At 37.3% G+C, this 16,651-nt stretch overlaps 2 protein-coding genes across 3 annotated transcripts; both read right to left on the bottom strand.

The window, feature by feature from the left end:
- Window positions 1–211: 211 nt before the first annotated feature.
- LOC101164305 (photoreceptor-specific nuclear receptor) lies at window positions 212–3,114 on the bottom strand. Its single transcript, XM_004069624.4, has 8 exons — window positions 2,787–3,114; window positions 2,438–2,591; window positions 2,119–2,222; window positions 1,720–1,983; window positions 1,247–1,419; window positions 923–1,163; window positions 739–844; window positions 212–642 (listed from the first exon to the last, which is right to left on the bottom strand). The coding sequence occupies exons 1-8, from the start codon at window positions 2,860–2,862 to the stop codon at window positions 510–512; spliced, it is 1,251 nt and encodes a 416-aa protein (XP_004069672.1). The 5' UTR covers window positions 2,863–3,114; the 3' UTR covers window positions 212–509.
- Window positions 3,115–7,553: 4,439 nt separating this feature from the next.
- On the bottom strand, window positions 7,554–16,569 carry LOC101172329 (beta-hexosaminidase subunit alpha). 2 transcript variants are annotated; one of them, XM_020704042.2, is made up of 15 exons: window positions 15,967–16,569; window positions 15,408–15,512; window positions 15,240–15,305; window positions 15,047–15,093; window positions 14,816–14,926; window positions 14,628–14,729; window positions 14,273–14,405; window positions 11,647–11,694; window positions 11,514–11,580; window positions 11,278–11,364; window positions 11,135–11,207; window positions 10,418–10,592; window positions 8,914–9,004; window positions 8,715–8,822; window positions 7,554–8,604 (listed from the first exon to the last, which is right to left on the bottom strand). In XM_020704042.2, the coding sequence occupies exons 1-15, from the start codon at window positions 16,235–16,237 to the stop codon at window positions 8,541–8,543; spliced, it is 1,548 nt and encodes a 515-aa protein (XP_020559701.1). In that variant the 5' UTR covers window positions 16,238–16,569; the 3' UTR covers window positions 7,554–8,540. The 2 variants fall into 2 exon arrangements, with proteins under 2 accessions (XP_020559701.1, XP_004070040.1); XM_004069992.4 differs by having other exon boundaries at window positions 11,514–11,694.
- Window positions 16,570–16,651: the final 82 nt, after the last annotated feature.

Raw genomic sequence — 16,651 nt, 5'->3', positions numbered from 1 at the left:
CATTTGTTATTTCAATAAAAGACTGAAATGTGATAAATTTTAAATGGGACTGTCTGACAAATAATGCGATTAAGACATTAGTTCTCAAAGTTGATGTTAAGTATTAAACTTCAATTAGTTTCTTTTTCAAATTATACGGAAAAAAGCGTTACTCTCATTAGCAGAATAAAATGGAGCAAACAATGAAAAATAAAAATAAAAACAATTAAGAATTTCCATTTTATTTAAGGATCAAAACATGTTCACACATCGCATCTGTCATGTCCAGGGTTTTTTAAAAGAAGAAATCTGTTTGTGACTAAATGCTAAATTGACAATTAGTGTGTAGTGATTACAAAACTGAGACTAACGTGAAATATCACAATGATAAAGCTGAAGAAAATGTTTAAACATGACAACAAGCTGAAAACCACTGAAAAACTTTAGGTAGTAATTGAAAATAATCAAGTACTTATTATTGTAGGATAATAAAACTGCAATATCAAAATACTTAAAGTAACAGGATGTGTTCAGTTTTTGAACATATCACACAGCAGCTTCTCCATGGGTGTGTTCCCTATGGTTCTTTGAAAGAACAGCTGCCCTATTTTTGCAGAACTCACAAAGTGAAGGGATGGCAGCAGGAGTAACATCCTCCCGAATCTGGTGGGACAAATAAGAGCAGCATTGGCAATATTTAATGATATTTTCATTTAGAAATCCATGCGTTCTGACAAAAACACAGTAAAAATGGTTCACCTGGTGCTCTGGTTGGGATATGCTGAATAAATGTGCTGACCCAACAACACCTGAGACTGATCCTGCAAATTTTCCACCTGCTCTGGGTCTTTGAGGCTGCGTGCTTCTGCACCAAGGACAAACAGCAAACACTTACAAAATGCAGTCAGCAGTGACTGAACCTCCTAAATGATTAATTGCTTACCTGGCTTGAACAACACAATGGCTTTGAGACAGGCAAACTCAGTGGGATCGACTGTCAGAGCCTTGAAACGATTGAAAACCTCCTCCAGGATCTGCAGGTCGGATGTTGGCGGGCTGACCTTGGCCTGCTGCTTGGGAGAAAGCTCCGGCAGTGACAGAAGAGGACAGCTGTCCATGGGCAGAGACCACTGGATGACACACAGAAGGAACATCTCGCTCCAGGATTCCTCAAGCAGAATCACCTGACAAAGTTCAAGAGAAGCCACTACATGAAGACTGAGGCACTGCAAAAACGTGTCAGAACTGTTTGGAGACTCAGACTCACCTGGTCTCGAAATGGCAAGTGAGCAAAAATTGGCAAATTTTTGGTCCACTTTACTGACATAAAGAGGAGTCGTGCTGACGTTTCATACACGCTCTCTATGGAGTTAAACGCGTGACCTTCTAAGGCGTCATGCCTCTCTGGATCATTTGATGTGACATCAATATTCTCTTCCACTGTGAGTCAGGAAAAAAGAACTAGTTTACAGTCATTTCAATCCAAGTACACTCACACTCAAACTTTATTTGTTTGTATAGGACCTCATAACACTTGATAACTTTACACATAGGCAAATAAAATAGTCATAAAATATGAAAATTAATTAAAACAGAAAAACAAAAGACAATAACGCACCCCTCCCTCACCAGATTCCTCCCTCCACCCACCCAGTTCCCCCAATATAACCCTGAACAAAAACGTAAGAACTGCAGCTTAAAGAAACAGTCATTGATTTTAATTCTCCTTGGTGACCTCACCATCTTCAGGCTCCAGTTTTGCACAGGTTTCTGCAGTCAACAGGTTGACCATAAAGCGGTGGCTGATACTTGGGTTGCTGCAAGGCTGTGTAGTGGATGAATTGGAGGCAGATGAAGTAACCAGAGGTCTGCAGATGGCTGATGAGTAGGGATCTGAGGTTGAGAACTCCCTTGTGGTGGCCAAGTGCTCCTTTTTAGCCTCTACATTAAGGGATTCTAGGCTGACATGAGCTGTGCTTCGAGGCTGTCGCTCATTCTGCACAGCTGACATAAAAAAAGAAAAAAAAGCATCACAGCTATATAAAAAACACAGACTATGACTGATTTTTTTCATTCATTCATTCATTCATGAAAAAAAAGACTATGACTGGAGTTATCAAATATGCTGACATTTCTCACCATCTTTATTCATCCCAGATTGGAGACACTTTTTAAGTCGGCAAGCTTGGCATTGGTTCCGATGGGCCTTATCAACAGGGCACCTTCCAGTTCCAGCCTGGCACCTAAAACATAAAATAAAGAATATATAACTTAAGAACATACATTTTTCATTCTTGTACAGCTAAACAAACAGGCTTAACATCTCTGTCTGGGGACACTGTCTGATCTGCAATCATTTTATAGAACAGTTTGAAATGGTTTGAAAAGATTATGACCGCCGTTTGTGTCCTTGATGTTTTCTGCTCGGACTTTTGGTTCCCAGGCAGCTCCACCTCACCTGTAAATCAGTCTTCTCCGCACGCTGCGTTTGAAGAAGCCGCTACAGCCATTGCAGGCATAGATGCCGTAGTGTTTACCACTGCTGGAATCAGAGCACACTTTACAAAGCACGTCTGGGCCACGACCTTTACGAGGACTTTTTTCTGCCAAGACTAAAAAAGAATAGAAATTATGATTAGATTGCTTCAGTAACATTTTAACAAGGCTTTGATTAGTTCTTAAAGTACTTTTCTAGTGTTATAAACTCTACAGCCTTTAAAGGCACAGACTGGGTAGATTTAACTGAAGGTTCTCCATTAAAATAATCTTAAAAGATATTATATATGTTGATAAAGTTAAGGCCTCACCTGATTGACATCCGTCAATGGTCTGTTGTGTGTGGTCTGATGAATACATATCCGTTTTTATATCATGCTCCTCCATTCGTTCTAGGTATTTTCTTGTGATTTCTCAGGATTTTGGTTAATTCTTTCAGAAAAATATGACAGGTTATTTTTCCTCCTTCATATAAAGTAATTTGGGAATTTTTCTTATGGTTCCTTTGTTGTATTTCTCATTTATTTTAAGAGGTAAAGACGGGTCGGTCCTGCTGTCTCCTCCTGGCGTCTCTGGTGTAATGTGGAGTTCCTGGGGTCAGTCCCGTAGCTTGAATTGTCTAGAGGCTTTCAGGAGGAAGACAAGCAGATTAACACCAGGCCCTGTGTCAGCAAATGTTGATTTGTCATCCTCTTAATCTTTACCCTCCATGAAGGTAAATCAACCAGTCACAGAACCCACTTAATTTACCCAACAAATTATTCTTCAACATCTTCACCCTGAGTGCTTTAAAAAAGAAAGCAGTGATAAACTTTTGTCATGAATAAGATAACTTACTGATGATTTCATCAACAGTAGGACTTTTGGTTAAATTGTGCCCCATTGAGCATCTACCTTAAACCCTGTTGGAATTGAATATTTCTAAATGGGACTATTTTTAACTTGTTGATATATATATGGCAGTATTTTTGTTAGCCTCATTTGTAGTTTAGTAAGTGTATTTAGGCTTTGTGCTCTCAAGGTCTGGACAATGACAGTTAATCTTCGAGAATGCATCCAGCCTAGATTAGTACAATAAACTCAGTCTCCAACAATATGGGCTCCCATTTAAAGAAAGTCATAGCAGAAGATGATGGGGAAAAAGACACTTAACATTATCCATGGAGGAAAAAAGAGGACATATGGGGGAGGGGGGTTATGGAACAGCACAAATAATAGGAGGAAAGAAGAAAAGTAGAATAATAATTCCAAAAACTACATAAGGTATTAGTCACTACATAATACATAAGGTATTAGTCAATGTCATTGGTAAATACAAGGATTAATGGCCCCTCATTCTTGAGCAATGGAGGTAAGGGACAGAGATTCAACAGCAACCACCAGAGTGTGGTTATGTGATGGGCATCATACACAAAAAACGTCATTCAGATTTTCTGTGTGGGTTTAGGGGAGAAGGTGTGAAAATGCTCTGCTTGCTGACAGTGATGTCCAATTACCAAAGTGCATAAATCAAAAAGGGGCGACAAACCTGTCATGGACGACTCTTAACTAACACCTGAGGCGCTTCACAGGTTGATGACTACTGAACCAAGATGCTGGAACTGGGTAATCTGGGATCAGCCAATTTCAGTTCCCAACGCAGAACCAACAGGGCAGAGCCCAAAGTGCCCCCACAAAAATGCTCCCGTTTCTGAATGCAGGAGCCCATTTTTGCTTTATTGTAACCTTTGTGCTCTTTTTCAAACCAATAAAGCCCTCAAAAATGGATTTTTGAAATATTGGTGCAAACTACAGAAAAAAAAGTAATTAAATGAGCAGAACATGTTCCCGAAACAACATGCCTTTGTGTGCATTTGCCTGTGATATTTTCAACTGTGATTACTATGTGATTAATGATGCACACATGCAATGGTCACATCTGTTAAAGACAACACGCTCAGAGAATTATGCATTAAATGAGTATTTTCCTGGTTTAGGTTCTTGAACGTACAACAGTCTGCTCTCTGCACAGCAAAGAGGCTGCAGCCATCAGCAAAGTGCTGCTTTGAGGTTTTACCTGCTGAGGATAACTGTCACGTTCCTTCAGGTCTGAGCCGTGTGATTACTGTTTGGATGCAGGTCAATCTTTAGCAGCATGCTGCCATGAGCCAAGTGATTATGTATTAAGTGGAAAATTTGATGATGACAGAGGTGTGCAGGTGATTTGGAACACGTCACCATTAAAACCCAGCTCAGTTGCTTGTGACCCCAAACTGATCAGCTGTTGCACATTGATGAGTTCTGAAGCAGCGTGTCGGTTCAAAGATATTTAGCTTTTTTCAGCTGCAGTGCACGGTTTATAATTCTAAAGCCATGTGCAAGTCTAAGAAGCTTTTTTGTGCAAGAACTGTACATATATTTGAATTATATCTATATAGTCCTTGAGATGATGGCCTCATGTTCTAGCTTAAAGCTTTGCATCAGTGTTTGCATGTGGTTTCTTAATGCGACAGCTTTTATCAAAGATAGAGATTAACCTGTGAACTTGTTGCCAAACAATTCAATATATTTCTTTCAGACTGAAATCTATCAAAAGGCTAATCATATATTTTGGAATTTTTAAATAAAGCTGAAAGAATTGAAAGAAAATAGAAAATATTTTTAAAAATCTATCATTTCTACTTGATTGCATTCTTGACTAAGCTTTGTTGGGTTTCAGTTCAGCATTTCCTGTTGTGCCCCAAAGTCAGATGAAGAAGAAGGATTGAGGTGTCAGCACTATGGCTGCCGGGGATTGCCCCGCCTTGCCATCTGCTGTCATTACTGTAATCCAAATATGAGCCTATGAGTTATCTCAGTCCATATCAAAGTCGTGTCATCTAAGTTCAACAGGTGAAGGAACTTCACTTATGGTCTAAGTGAGGAAAAACATTTTAACTTTTTAAAAACATATTGCAAATTTTTGCTAGGAAAAATGTATGAATGTATTGGTTTTTGCTGTATTTCTCCATACACTCTTCATTCATTTGAGCATGGTCTGAAATAATAAAAGAGAGCCCCAATATATGCTTTGAAAGTCTCTGACTTATTGTTTTTGAGAAGCCATAGTGTATTTCTAGGTTGAGCCCACTACAGACCCTGTTGGGTCATTCAGGTGTGTCTGTCTCACCTGTTGGTCTCCAGAGGGAGACAGACACGCTTTGTCTGAGAGATCAAATGGTGATTATTGGGAAAATAGTTAGCTAAAGCTGAGACAAGACAGAAAAGTTGTTTTGAGGTACAGCAATAGTTATAGACTTACAGACCCTACTTGTGCAACATGAACACAATATTCAAGGTAACGCCAACTCTTAGTGGTTTTTCTTTGCACTGGTTTTAAATTATAAAAACAGATGTATATTCAACCCAAACACTGACAGTTGGAGGGCATAGATCACTAAAATATGTCAACACAAAGTTGTATTGATAATGAAAATGAAAGTTACGACTTAAGTTAACTGCTGTCCATGAATCTTTAGTGAGGACTTAGAGCTGAATTCATACTGAAGGTAGTAATATGTCTTTGCCCTGCATAGATCCGGATGTTAATTATGAGTATTTCTTCTTGTTTTCATGTTGTCAAAGGATTTTATTTTCAGGAATGTGAAACCTAACCTGAACACTGTGGGTAGAAAGTTTTCTTCTGAAATGACCAAATCATGGGTCTAAAACAAGATGGACAGAGACTGATTTTTAATCATTCTTACAAAACTAGCAGGAAAATGTAAAAACTAAAACAAAAGTTAAATAGGTAAGAAGTTGTCTGGGTGAGTGTGTCAGTGTTAGCAGATACAGATGAAACATGCGCACAAAGACAAAAGGCTTTGACAGGCTTTATAAAAAGAAAAACCTGGCCAATATTTCATACTACCATTATTGATTTTTTATAGGTTACTCATATTTGTTTTCTTTTAGTGTTACTTCATACTGCTACATACTGCAGGTTTCACTGACATTTTTCACATCATTAAAATCCTTTATCTAAAATAATCAGAGTAACAGTTTATGGTTGAATTGTGAGCTAATCCAGTGGGTAAATTGTTTCCCTAATTAAAAAAAAAACATTTTAATGAAGTAATAGGTGAAAATGTCTTCCCTGTGGCTCTTCGACAGTTTTCTTGATAAGTTACAGTTTTCTAATCATCAAGATCAAGTTGATGGAAACTAGAGACTAAAAAAATCATTTTCTAGTTCTTGTCCCATACAAGACTTTATTCTGTACAATTATAAGCAAAAATTTGTTCTTAACTGTGAATAAATAAAGGTTCATTTAAAAAATATAATTAGAGGTTATTACTAAGAAAAGCGAATAAGTACAGTTCATTATTTTTTCAGTTCACACATGATACTTGCTGCCATTCCTTGTGGTTACGTTTGTTGGTGTTTCCTTTGTTATTTTCAGGTCACAGCAGTGTGGTGACTTTTTTGGGAGAAACATGCACCTAGTAGTAGACTGAGGGTAAGTGTGATTGCATATATTACTTTCTGTTAACTGTTAATATGTTAGTATTCTGTTTGGTTGTGTCAAAAATAAATCTATGTTATGTGCATATATTCTCATTTTGCATAAATACATATTTACACTGTCAATTTGTTGGGAAAAAGAAAGGAGAAATTGCTCTTTTAAGCCCTCAACTTAGAAAAGAATGTTAAACAACAGAACCTAATATTTATTTTTTCCTGAATTGATGCTTAACACATTTAAAGTCATCCATTGTTGGATTTTAACATTGATAATATCTATCGAAACCTCCTCTAAAGCTTAAACAACATCTACTGAAACTTTTATATCTATATTGCTAAGAACATCTTGATGTGCTGCATCTCTGTTAGCCACAGCACTCCTGTGATGGACCACTAACCCATGCAGAGTGGTGTAAATTGCTGAGATCATTAGAGCTCCATTGTCTTCCACAGGCTATCAGATCCATCAAGAGAGCTGCAATCCTCCTTAGGGACCCAGTCCGGCATAGATCGTTCACATTGTTCAGGTTGGAGGTAAAGACTGTTTCAGACTCCTTCCCTTCAGCCCTTTGGTTGAATGACATTACGTACATTTGTTAAAATCACTGCTGCACATGTTTTATTGTTGCATCATTGTTTCAGTCAATAGACACTTGTTAATTTCCAAAGTGCCTTTTATTCAGGTAATTTTTCTTTTGTTTGCAGTTTGTTCGATAGTGTTGACCAAAATGCCTTGTTTGTCTGTCTTGGCATCATAGATTTTGCTTTAAAAGATCATTTAAGGGATTGAGCAAAAACAGTTTGTCCTTCACACACAGATTTGGATTTAGGACAGTTCTTTTTTTAAGATCCTTCAGAATATTTTAACAACAAGACAATGAAGCTACAACCCTGTGAGAGTCAAAAAGGGCTAAAATTACTCATATGGAAAATCTGGTTTTTGGCTCCTAGAAATGCTCAAAGAATCAATGTGAAAGAAATGCTTTCATTGTTGTTATGTTTTTTGGCCAATTGCTTTCAAAACTACTGTGATAAACATTGAAGTCATGTTTAACTAGAATCCATCTTTAAGTTTGGACATTGCGATTTCGATTCTCGACTGGCTTCTTCTCAACTGGGAAAAGTCAATTAAAAAAACAAGCACACATTGGGAAAATGCACCATTAAACACACTAGAAGGCAGATTATTTGCTAAATTTTACTTCACTACTACTATGGATTTTACATACAATTACCGGTTTGTTTTGATTTTGTTCTTCAAATTTTCCATTTTGTTTTTCACCTTTTTACCTATTAGAAAACAACAAGATAGGTATATGATCTAAACATTCTTGGAATCTTATTACATATCAATCCCATTGCTTTAAACACCTGCATAAAATATACAGTATGTATGTTTTAATATCCCAAATATTACAACCAAATGTTAAAAGTCAATCACAAAATCTGTATGTTAATAGTAACTTCCTGAACATTTGATTTCTATGGCAAAAAAACAGTACTCAATAATTTATGTTCATAAAAATCCCTAAACATTGTATTTTATTATCTGAATGCTCCGAAAGGTGAAATTCTGTTCATCTTCAAACACTTTGATATTCGTGTTTGCAATGTCCCACATTGAGAGGCCCTGCTTGGATTCCACGCCTAAAAAAACAAATTCAAGAAAGCAAGTAAAAGAAGAAAGCAAGTAAAAGAATGAATCACAAAAACAAGCTTCAAAAAAGGTGGAATTGGAATTGGAAAAAGTTGAACACCTCAGCAGCTTGCATCGGAAGTCTTCCAGTCGAGGAAAAGCTTTTTCCACACTGGAGGTCTGCTTCTCGTCACTCCACAGTCTCTCTGCAGCAGCGCTTGCTCTTGGCCTGGAATTTTGGATGTGAGATTTAGGAAAATCATTGACACTGTCATGTAGATTTATTTAAATACGTTTGTGGTTTCGTATCAATCTCATACCAGAGTTTTGGGAAGAGATTGGTGGCGTCGACATATTCCCCCCACATGCAGACCTCACCCCCTATAACCAGCCTCTTCTGTTTTTCAGAACCTGAGATGGAATAAAAAATATTAAACGTATTTAATTAAACAGTTCATTTTAATAGGAAAAAGTTTCCCACCAACTAACCATTTCATTTCAAATACATCACAGCAACTCAAGTCCAAACTGAATTGAGTTAAATGAAGTTCGTTCAGACCTCTTCCATTTGCTACTTTAAATTCTAAACTTGTGATTTAACAAATTAAATTGTGTGAATTATGTATATACACACAAGAACTTCTGGCGTTTTCCCAATGTCAAAACAATCCAGACACTAGAAAATCCTGTACAACAAGGGAGCTATTTTGACCTTTTGGAAATCCCACCAAGATTTGATAATCCTTCTGAGCTAAGACTGATAACCGGCTGGGTTTTTTTTCCCAGATGTGAAGCACTGAGCAGTCTAACAGAAGAGCATTATTATGTCCTTGTATTGTTTTCTCAATGGATCTCTTCACATTTATTGCTATTTAAATTTTTTTTTTAAATGTCTAAAACTTTTTTGTGGTGTTATAAATTACTATTACACACTAAAGCACCTGAATTATATGGGAAATGGTAAATGGCGTATACTTATATAGCGCTTTTTACCCTCTTTCAAAGACCCAAAGCGCTTTACATTCACAGACCTATTCACCCATGCACACACACATTCACGCACTGATGGCGGCTCCGCTGTCGAACACTGGCACCAACCTCCCACCAGAGGCAAGGTGGAGTTCAGAGTCTTGCCCAAGGACACTTCGACACATGGGCGTGCAAGGCGGGAATCAAACCTGCAATCTTTCGATTATGGGTCGACCGCCCTACCGATGCCCCATATGTGATATTTAGTTTATATGTGATTAAAAGACTGAAAATTCTTGTAAGGATCATTTTCTTGGGGATGAGACAAGAATGCTAGACGGGGGTATTGATTATTTTGTTAGTTATTTTTGTTTTAAAAAACGGTTTAGCATCAGGAGAAATAGGGCCATTTTTTATTGCCATAATTTTTTTTTTCCCCTTTAAATGATTATTTGCAGATTATGACAAGAGAACATAAATGTATATCGTAAGCAACTTATGAAATCACAGTGACTTTTGGGGAGGGACTCAATTTTAGGGTTTTACTTTTGCTGCTTAATTCAATAATTACTTGTCATTATTGTCTCTCATGACCAATCATTACATTTTAAATTTGAACCAAAGTAATCAGTCTCCTTCATCCTGAACCTTTTTTAATCATAAAAACATTATTTTTATCAAGCAACATCTATTTAAAACGATCAAAGTCAAAAGCTAAAACATCTTAGGTCTGAAAGTCTTCCCTAGACACAAATGTGTTCTACATCTAAAGGAGCTTATGGTTAATCTGCAGAGTATACATCACAACCGTTAGTTTGATTTCAGCAAACCACAGCACACGAGTTGTTTTCTGACCAGGAAAGGCAAGGGGCCACACAGTGTAGTAGCGAGCCCAGTTATGCGTGGGTCCTGGTAGGTCCAGATACCACGGGGAGGCTAGGATTACCCGGAGTCCTGCTTTGGTCACCTGCCGTACTTTACACAGGTAACAGCCATGTTTCCAAACCTCCACCACTGACAGAGCACTGCGCTGCAACATGAAGCTAACAGCCATGAGTTGTCCATTAAAAGGTGAGTGCTCATCTAAATGTATCTCATCAGAGTAATGTATTTTTTAAACTCTTACTTAACGAGTTTTTAATGTCTGTGCTATCATACATCCATTAAGCATCAACATAAAGGGTAAGGGGAAAAAAAAGAGTAAACTGGACTTAGTTTTATCTTTTATTAATGAGGATATTTCATCTCTTCTAAAAAAGGCTTTGTCGATTCAGAAAAGATGAAATACCTTCAATTATAAAAGATAAACCAAATCCAGTTAACTCATTTCTAAGTACCTACTACTTCAATGGAATCTACCTGGAGGAATGAGAATCTACAAAGACAATATAACTTTATTTTGATGGATAGATTTTGAAAGGAAGCTGCACATTTTCTTCAGAGATAGTTATGATTAACGTTGATTTAAAAGTGCTTCCATGACAGACGTCTCATCCTTCAAATAAGCATTAGACATCACATCTGTATAGAGATGATGATGCTGCAGACAGTAAAATCCTGATGTGCACCTACCCTTTCATGGTAGTCAAAGACATCTTGCCACACAATTGATGTCTTGTTATTAGCTGATGTGATATTCACGATGCTGAAAATATAAGAACCCAATAAACCACAGTTTCTACTTTTGTTTATAAAAATGTATCCTGAAAACCTACTTTTCAATGTAAAATGCTTCAAGTTTAGGGAAATCTCCCCCAAACCCCATCTTCTGCATGAATGCACGGACATGAGGGTTAGATCTCCTACACAATAAAGGCAAATATTTACCCAAACATATTCACTTTAAAAATTCAATTAACATACTTGTATTTTGCAACTGTACTTAAATTTGGTCAAATAGACATATTTTCGAGGGATTTTTGTAGTCTGTTTTTCCATTTCGCCAACTTACCAACAGGAAAAGTCGACCTCATCACCTCCCAAGTGGATGTATGAGTCAGGAAACACAGAGGTCACTTCTTTAAAGAAGGATGCCATGAACTGATAGGTGGACTGTAATGCTGGATTGACAGGACCAAAGGTACCTGAAGGAGCGCCTCCTTTGTAGCAAGGAGTCAACAGGTGAGACTGCCCTGAGAAATAAATAAAAAAAAAGAAATCTCAACAGAACGTATTGTTCCACAGTGGCACTAATTTGAAGAAAGGATGGTTTCAAGACTTATCAGAGCTCTCTGGATTTTAGATTTTGGAATCATACAACAACTTAAAATGTATTTGATTTTATTCATTGTTTGCAACATTCTTTGAAAATTACCAGAGCAAAAACAATCTTTTGGATTTTTTTTTTCAGTTAAACGTCTGAGAAACACATATTTTCCTTGCCAAAGCATTCAAAGATTTATTATGTCAGAACTTTCACATATGAGGTTTAAGCTAATATTCCTTTCATTCGCTCGATCCAGTGCAAACCAATAGACACAAAAAATATTTCATAGCCTTAAAGTTAATGTGTGTTAGAGGGAAACACTTCCTGAAGTATAGAACATTCTCCAAATACGTGCAAATAGTATTATGTTGAGAAACAAATCTAAGGAAGGACAAAGGACTTGAATTTTGATGATAATCAAAACAGCAGCGGATTAGAAATGTTGTTGACAACCCAGAACGGATTAATTCTAAGACCATTACAACCAAAAATGATCTAATCAGATGAAGTAAAGACCGAGTAACCCTCCCACAAATTCTAGTATGACAGAGTTACAGACTAATATTGTTAATCTCATGTAAAAACACAACAATAGTCAAGAGTGAAACTGTTTTTGGGCGTTTATGAATCGATGCCACCAAGAATGACAGAGATTACATTAAAAAAGAGAAATTGGCTTACAAGTGAAGAATGATGGAGTCATTCAGTGACCTTGAAAGAGTCCACACTTGAATCTATATAAGCTTTATTAAAAATTGCACAGTCCATTTTAAGAATTAAGCCAAGAAAGGTGTGACAAACCAAATGAGTTTTTGTGGCTGTGGGTTAGAAGATTTGTGCATATGACGTGTTTTTTTATTAACTTTTCTCTAACTTCCTTTTACTGGGTAGTTTGAAATCTATTGAGGTGTTTAAAGAAGGATTTGTTTTAAATCTTAACAGTCCCACTCCAGCTATATGTTTGTCTATTGTAAAATTATTCCTAGTGGTCTTTTAATTTAATTTAAGTTTTAACCAAAATCCTAAAACCTGTCCTTTTTTTAAGACATAAGGCCTGTTCACACCGGGACGAATTTCGCCGGCGATTTTCGCCGACGTTTAACGCCTCGTGACTAAACAAAGGGCCCCAATGAGAGTGTGCACACCGACGCGAAAAAACGCCAGGCGTTAAAGCGTCAAAAAAAAAAAACGCCTCGGGTTCGTTTTTTTTTTTCGACGCGTCGCGTCGAAATCTACTCGACCAATGAGAATGGCGCTTTTGCTCACGTGTCTGGAGCTTCTGAAGTTACAGTAAAACACAACTTGGGGGCGCTCAAACACAAAACTGCCTTGCTGAGCACACATACCAGCGAAGAAGATAGACGCCAAGTAGCGTCTACACACAGCCGCGAAACAATAATGACGGACATTCTAAAATATCCCCGAACCAAGCACCAGTTGGAGCTACTGGTGCTTGAAATATTCATGTTTTCTTTGTTTGATTCTGACAAGCGTGTAAATACTTGCTCTCTTCTTCTGAGTGAAAAGCGACTTTCAGAAGCGTAAACTTGCGCAGCGCCACCTTGTGTACAGGAGTATTTCTGTTTTACATTAAGCGCCATCTAATGTCAGGGAATGAAATTGCATGTTCACTCCACTCATCGTCAGCGAAAATCGCCTGGGTGTGAACACAAAAAACGTGGCGAAAAACGCTGGCGAATAACGCCTGGCGAATATTCGTCCCGGTGTGTACGGGCCTATAGTCTGGAGTTCATAGGAAATTCACCTCTGAGATGTGACTGTTAACGCGGGAGTAACCCTCCACCTATTTCCCATCCTCCCTTTGTTTACATTCTCTCCCTCTACCTTACGGCCCCTCACAATCCAAAGCTAACATTACCAGTGCAACAAAAAATAGCAAGCAATATTGGAGCTATCCAGCCGTACAGTTCTGAGCCAAAAGCCAACTTGGGCGAGGAAAATGAAGACATTAATGCATCTATTTGTTTACAGGTGGTTGCATCAGAATGGAGCAAAGCAGTGAGACTATGCCCCGCCCATTTCAGATGCTGTGTGCGTCACATTTTAGAGCTTTTTCAAACAGCTGCTCCTAATCCATCACAATTTGAATAAAGAAATGCTCAGAAATGCATTTTTAATCTTAAATTCTTTTAAATGTATCCTCCATCATGAAAAAAATACTAAAGAACATGTTAGAACATCAAAAACACAATTTCCATTGGAGTGGGTCTTTAACTTGTACGTTGCATGAAAAGCATTCAAACCAAATGTAGAAATATTCTAGTATTTGTAATGTTTCTACCAGCATTTCTTGAGTATTCAGATTATGAAAATGAGTCAGCCTCATTTGTGTCATTTGCCCTTTCACAATTCTGGTAGGAAATGTAGAAGAAATGTATTCTTGCTGAGTCAAACTAGGCCTTATCAGATTTATTCATCAGAGTATCAAAATTCTGAGATCATCTGGATGAATCCAATTCTTTTTCCATGGAGTGACGTGTTACCTTTTCCCCAAGATCCCGTGTGTCCCGGTGAATCAAACTCTGGAAGGACTCTTATGCCCCGCATCCTGGCATATGAGATCACTCTCCTCACGTCTGATTGTGTGTAGATGTGTGTTGCTGGATGGAAAGCCCCCTAAATCAGGACAGAGGCTTATGGTAAAGGCGGACGCTGATTTCCAGCACTCATATTTAAACAAATGCTTGGCCAACAATTCTATGTCAGAAAAGAAAGGCACCTCTGAAATGCAAAATAAAATCAATTTTCAAGTTAAAACTATAATCCAAGTACGGAATTAGGAGCACTTAGGCTTTATTTTGTTTGAACTTAGCAGCTTTTCTTATCTGTGTACCGCACCTTCTTAGAAAGTTCAGGAAAGGAGCGGCTCTGATATGGGAAAGATGGGTCATCAACGATGTGCCAATGGAAAACATTGAACTTACTGTAAGACATAGCATCCTAGCAAAAACAAAAAAAGTGCAATATTAAAAACTGATGGGACTTAAAGTTGAAGCTTGCAGTATAAATTATATTTAAATTATTACCAGAGTTTTTAAAATGGCATGCACTGGTAAATAATGGCGTGAAGTGTCCAGTAAAACCCCCCGAAACTGAAACCGGGGGAAGTCTTCGATGAACGTTTCATTCACAAAATACTGAAAAAGAAAAAAAAAGGAGAGGAAAAGCAAAACCAAAATGAAAACAGGTCTTTTTAGAGAGACTGTGCAGTTACTGTTCAAACACAAAAACTTTCTAAACTTGGAAAAAAGACTTACAGAGCCAAGATCATCTTGATACACCAACTGACTAAACGTTTCCAGACCTGTGTTTAAACAAACACACATGTACCTATTTAAATACAGATTTGTAAGTAGTAGATGAGTAACAACGAAAGTTCTTCATTTACTGGACTATTATAAATATGTATTTCCTCTTATGACAGTTCTCTATGCAAAATGTAGAGATCACCTCTTAAAATACCCCAAACTGTTGCTGCATTCAGGGATGCTTGTCCAGCAGAGACACTCAGATTGTCTGGAAAACCAACAGAACAATACATTTTTGAAGCTGTTTTCATAATCTCTTGTTATAAATTATAAACGTTGGTGGTTTTTTTATGTGAAACTCCATACTTACATCTCTCAGATGAGTCGTCATTGGGGTAATTCTCACAGTCATTGTGATCAGTGCTGATATAGAGACTGAATGAGTTATTTGCAGCTACTTCCAGTTGACCATTTTCTGTTGGTTAAACGCTAGTTTAATGATGCAGTTTCTTCAACTTTTACAGAAGTACAAAACACCACATTTAGAAAGTAATTTTTTCTCAATCAAAACATGGGGCTGGAGATGTTTATTGTTAAATGTTTCACAGATAGTCATAGTGACAGACAAGTGAACTGTTGTCTCTACAAAACCCATTGATGCACTTTAAAAAGGCCATGTGACAAGAAGTACATACAAAACAACACTAGTGAGCACTTTGTTCTCTATTTTTGTACCTATATAGTGCCCTACAACATCATCTGCTCTTGATAACAATGAGTTAAACAAAAGACAATAGGTAAAACTATTTAAATGTGACTAAAAGTTAATTTTAACAATAAAATACACAATAACAAAAATAGGCTACATTTAAATACAAATTAAAAAAAAAATCTTATTTTACATTTCAGGAACTCTTCAGTCCACCTACCAGCGGTGTAGTCTGGAAAAATAAGCAAGAAGTATCTCCTGAACGCAGCATCCAGAAGAGAACATCCCTGCTGTGTGGCTGAGTGTTTCCCATAATCAAAGGCAAAAGTTTGAGGATTTAACGGGTATTGTTCCACCGACGAAGTGAGCGCGTGCGGTAACGGCCACACTCCCTTTACTGCGTTCAGGCCAGCGTAGAAAATAATTAGCTGAAGTAAAGCGTAAATTATAGGGGCGCATTGTTTCGTATTTACTGCCCTCATGACTTTCATTCAAGCTAATTCCCCTTCCTCTGCCCCACAAACTCAGTCCGTCACCCCTGACAGGCAAGCGGTCACGTGGTCAGTGTTGGTATTATGAGCTCTGATTATTTGTTTACCAGTATCTGCACAGCTAAACTATGCCAATACCTTTAGGCCCCATCATTGGCAGTTGTTAAACAAAATCTGCATTAAAATTGTTTTAATTTCATGTATTCATACAGCCCTAGCTATTGGAAATTGGTGTTTGGATGAGAGCGGAGAAAGATAGTGTCAACGCAATAAAAGTTTATGTATTGTTTTTTTTACGAGTGCTAAATATATATATTTTAAATATATATTAATAAAAGTTAAAATCGGACGTATGATATGATTTATTTTTCTGTTCTATTTTAAAATATCTGGAAGTAAAAACTAAAGTCATCT

This window comes from Oryzias latipes, chromosome 6, assembly GCF_002234675.1.
Source record: "Oryzias latipes chromosome 6, ASM223467v1".
NCBI classification, from domain to species: Eukaryota; Metazoa; Chordata; class Actinopteri; order Beloniformes; family Adrianichthyidae; genus Oryzias; species Oryzias latipes.
The sequence above is the reverse complement of the archived record's forward strand: the minus strand, read 5'-3'. Positions and strand labels throughout refer to the sequence as shown.

Excerpts from the sequence above, each read along its gene's own strand:
- LOC101164305 (XM_004069624.4), bottom strand. The coding sequence starts at position 2,862 with ATGGAGGAGCATGATATAAAAACGGATATGTATTCATCAGACCACACA. Across the intron at positions 2,592-2,786 it reads CATTGACGGATGTCAATCAG|TCTTGGCAGAAAAAAGTCCT; the intron begins GTGAGGCCTTAA and ends ATTCTTTTTTAG. Across the intron at positions 1,984-2,118 it reads ATCTGGGATGAATAAAGATG|CTGTGCAGAATGAGCGACAG; the intron begins GTGAGAAATGTC and ends TTTTTATGTCAG.
- LOC101172329 (XM_004069992.4), bottom strand. The coding sequence starts at position 16,237 with ATGAAAGTCATGAGGGCAGTAAATACGAAACAATGCGCCCCTATAATT. Across the intron at positions 11,208-11,277 it reads GAAGCATTTTACATTGAAAA|CATCGTGAATATCACATCAG; the intron begins GTAGGTTTTCAG and ends TTATATTTTCAG. Across the intron at positions 10,593-11,134 it reads TCTTTGACTACCATGAAAGG|CGCAGTGCTCTGTCAGTGGT; the intron begins GTAGGTGCACAT and ends TTCATGTTGCAG.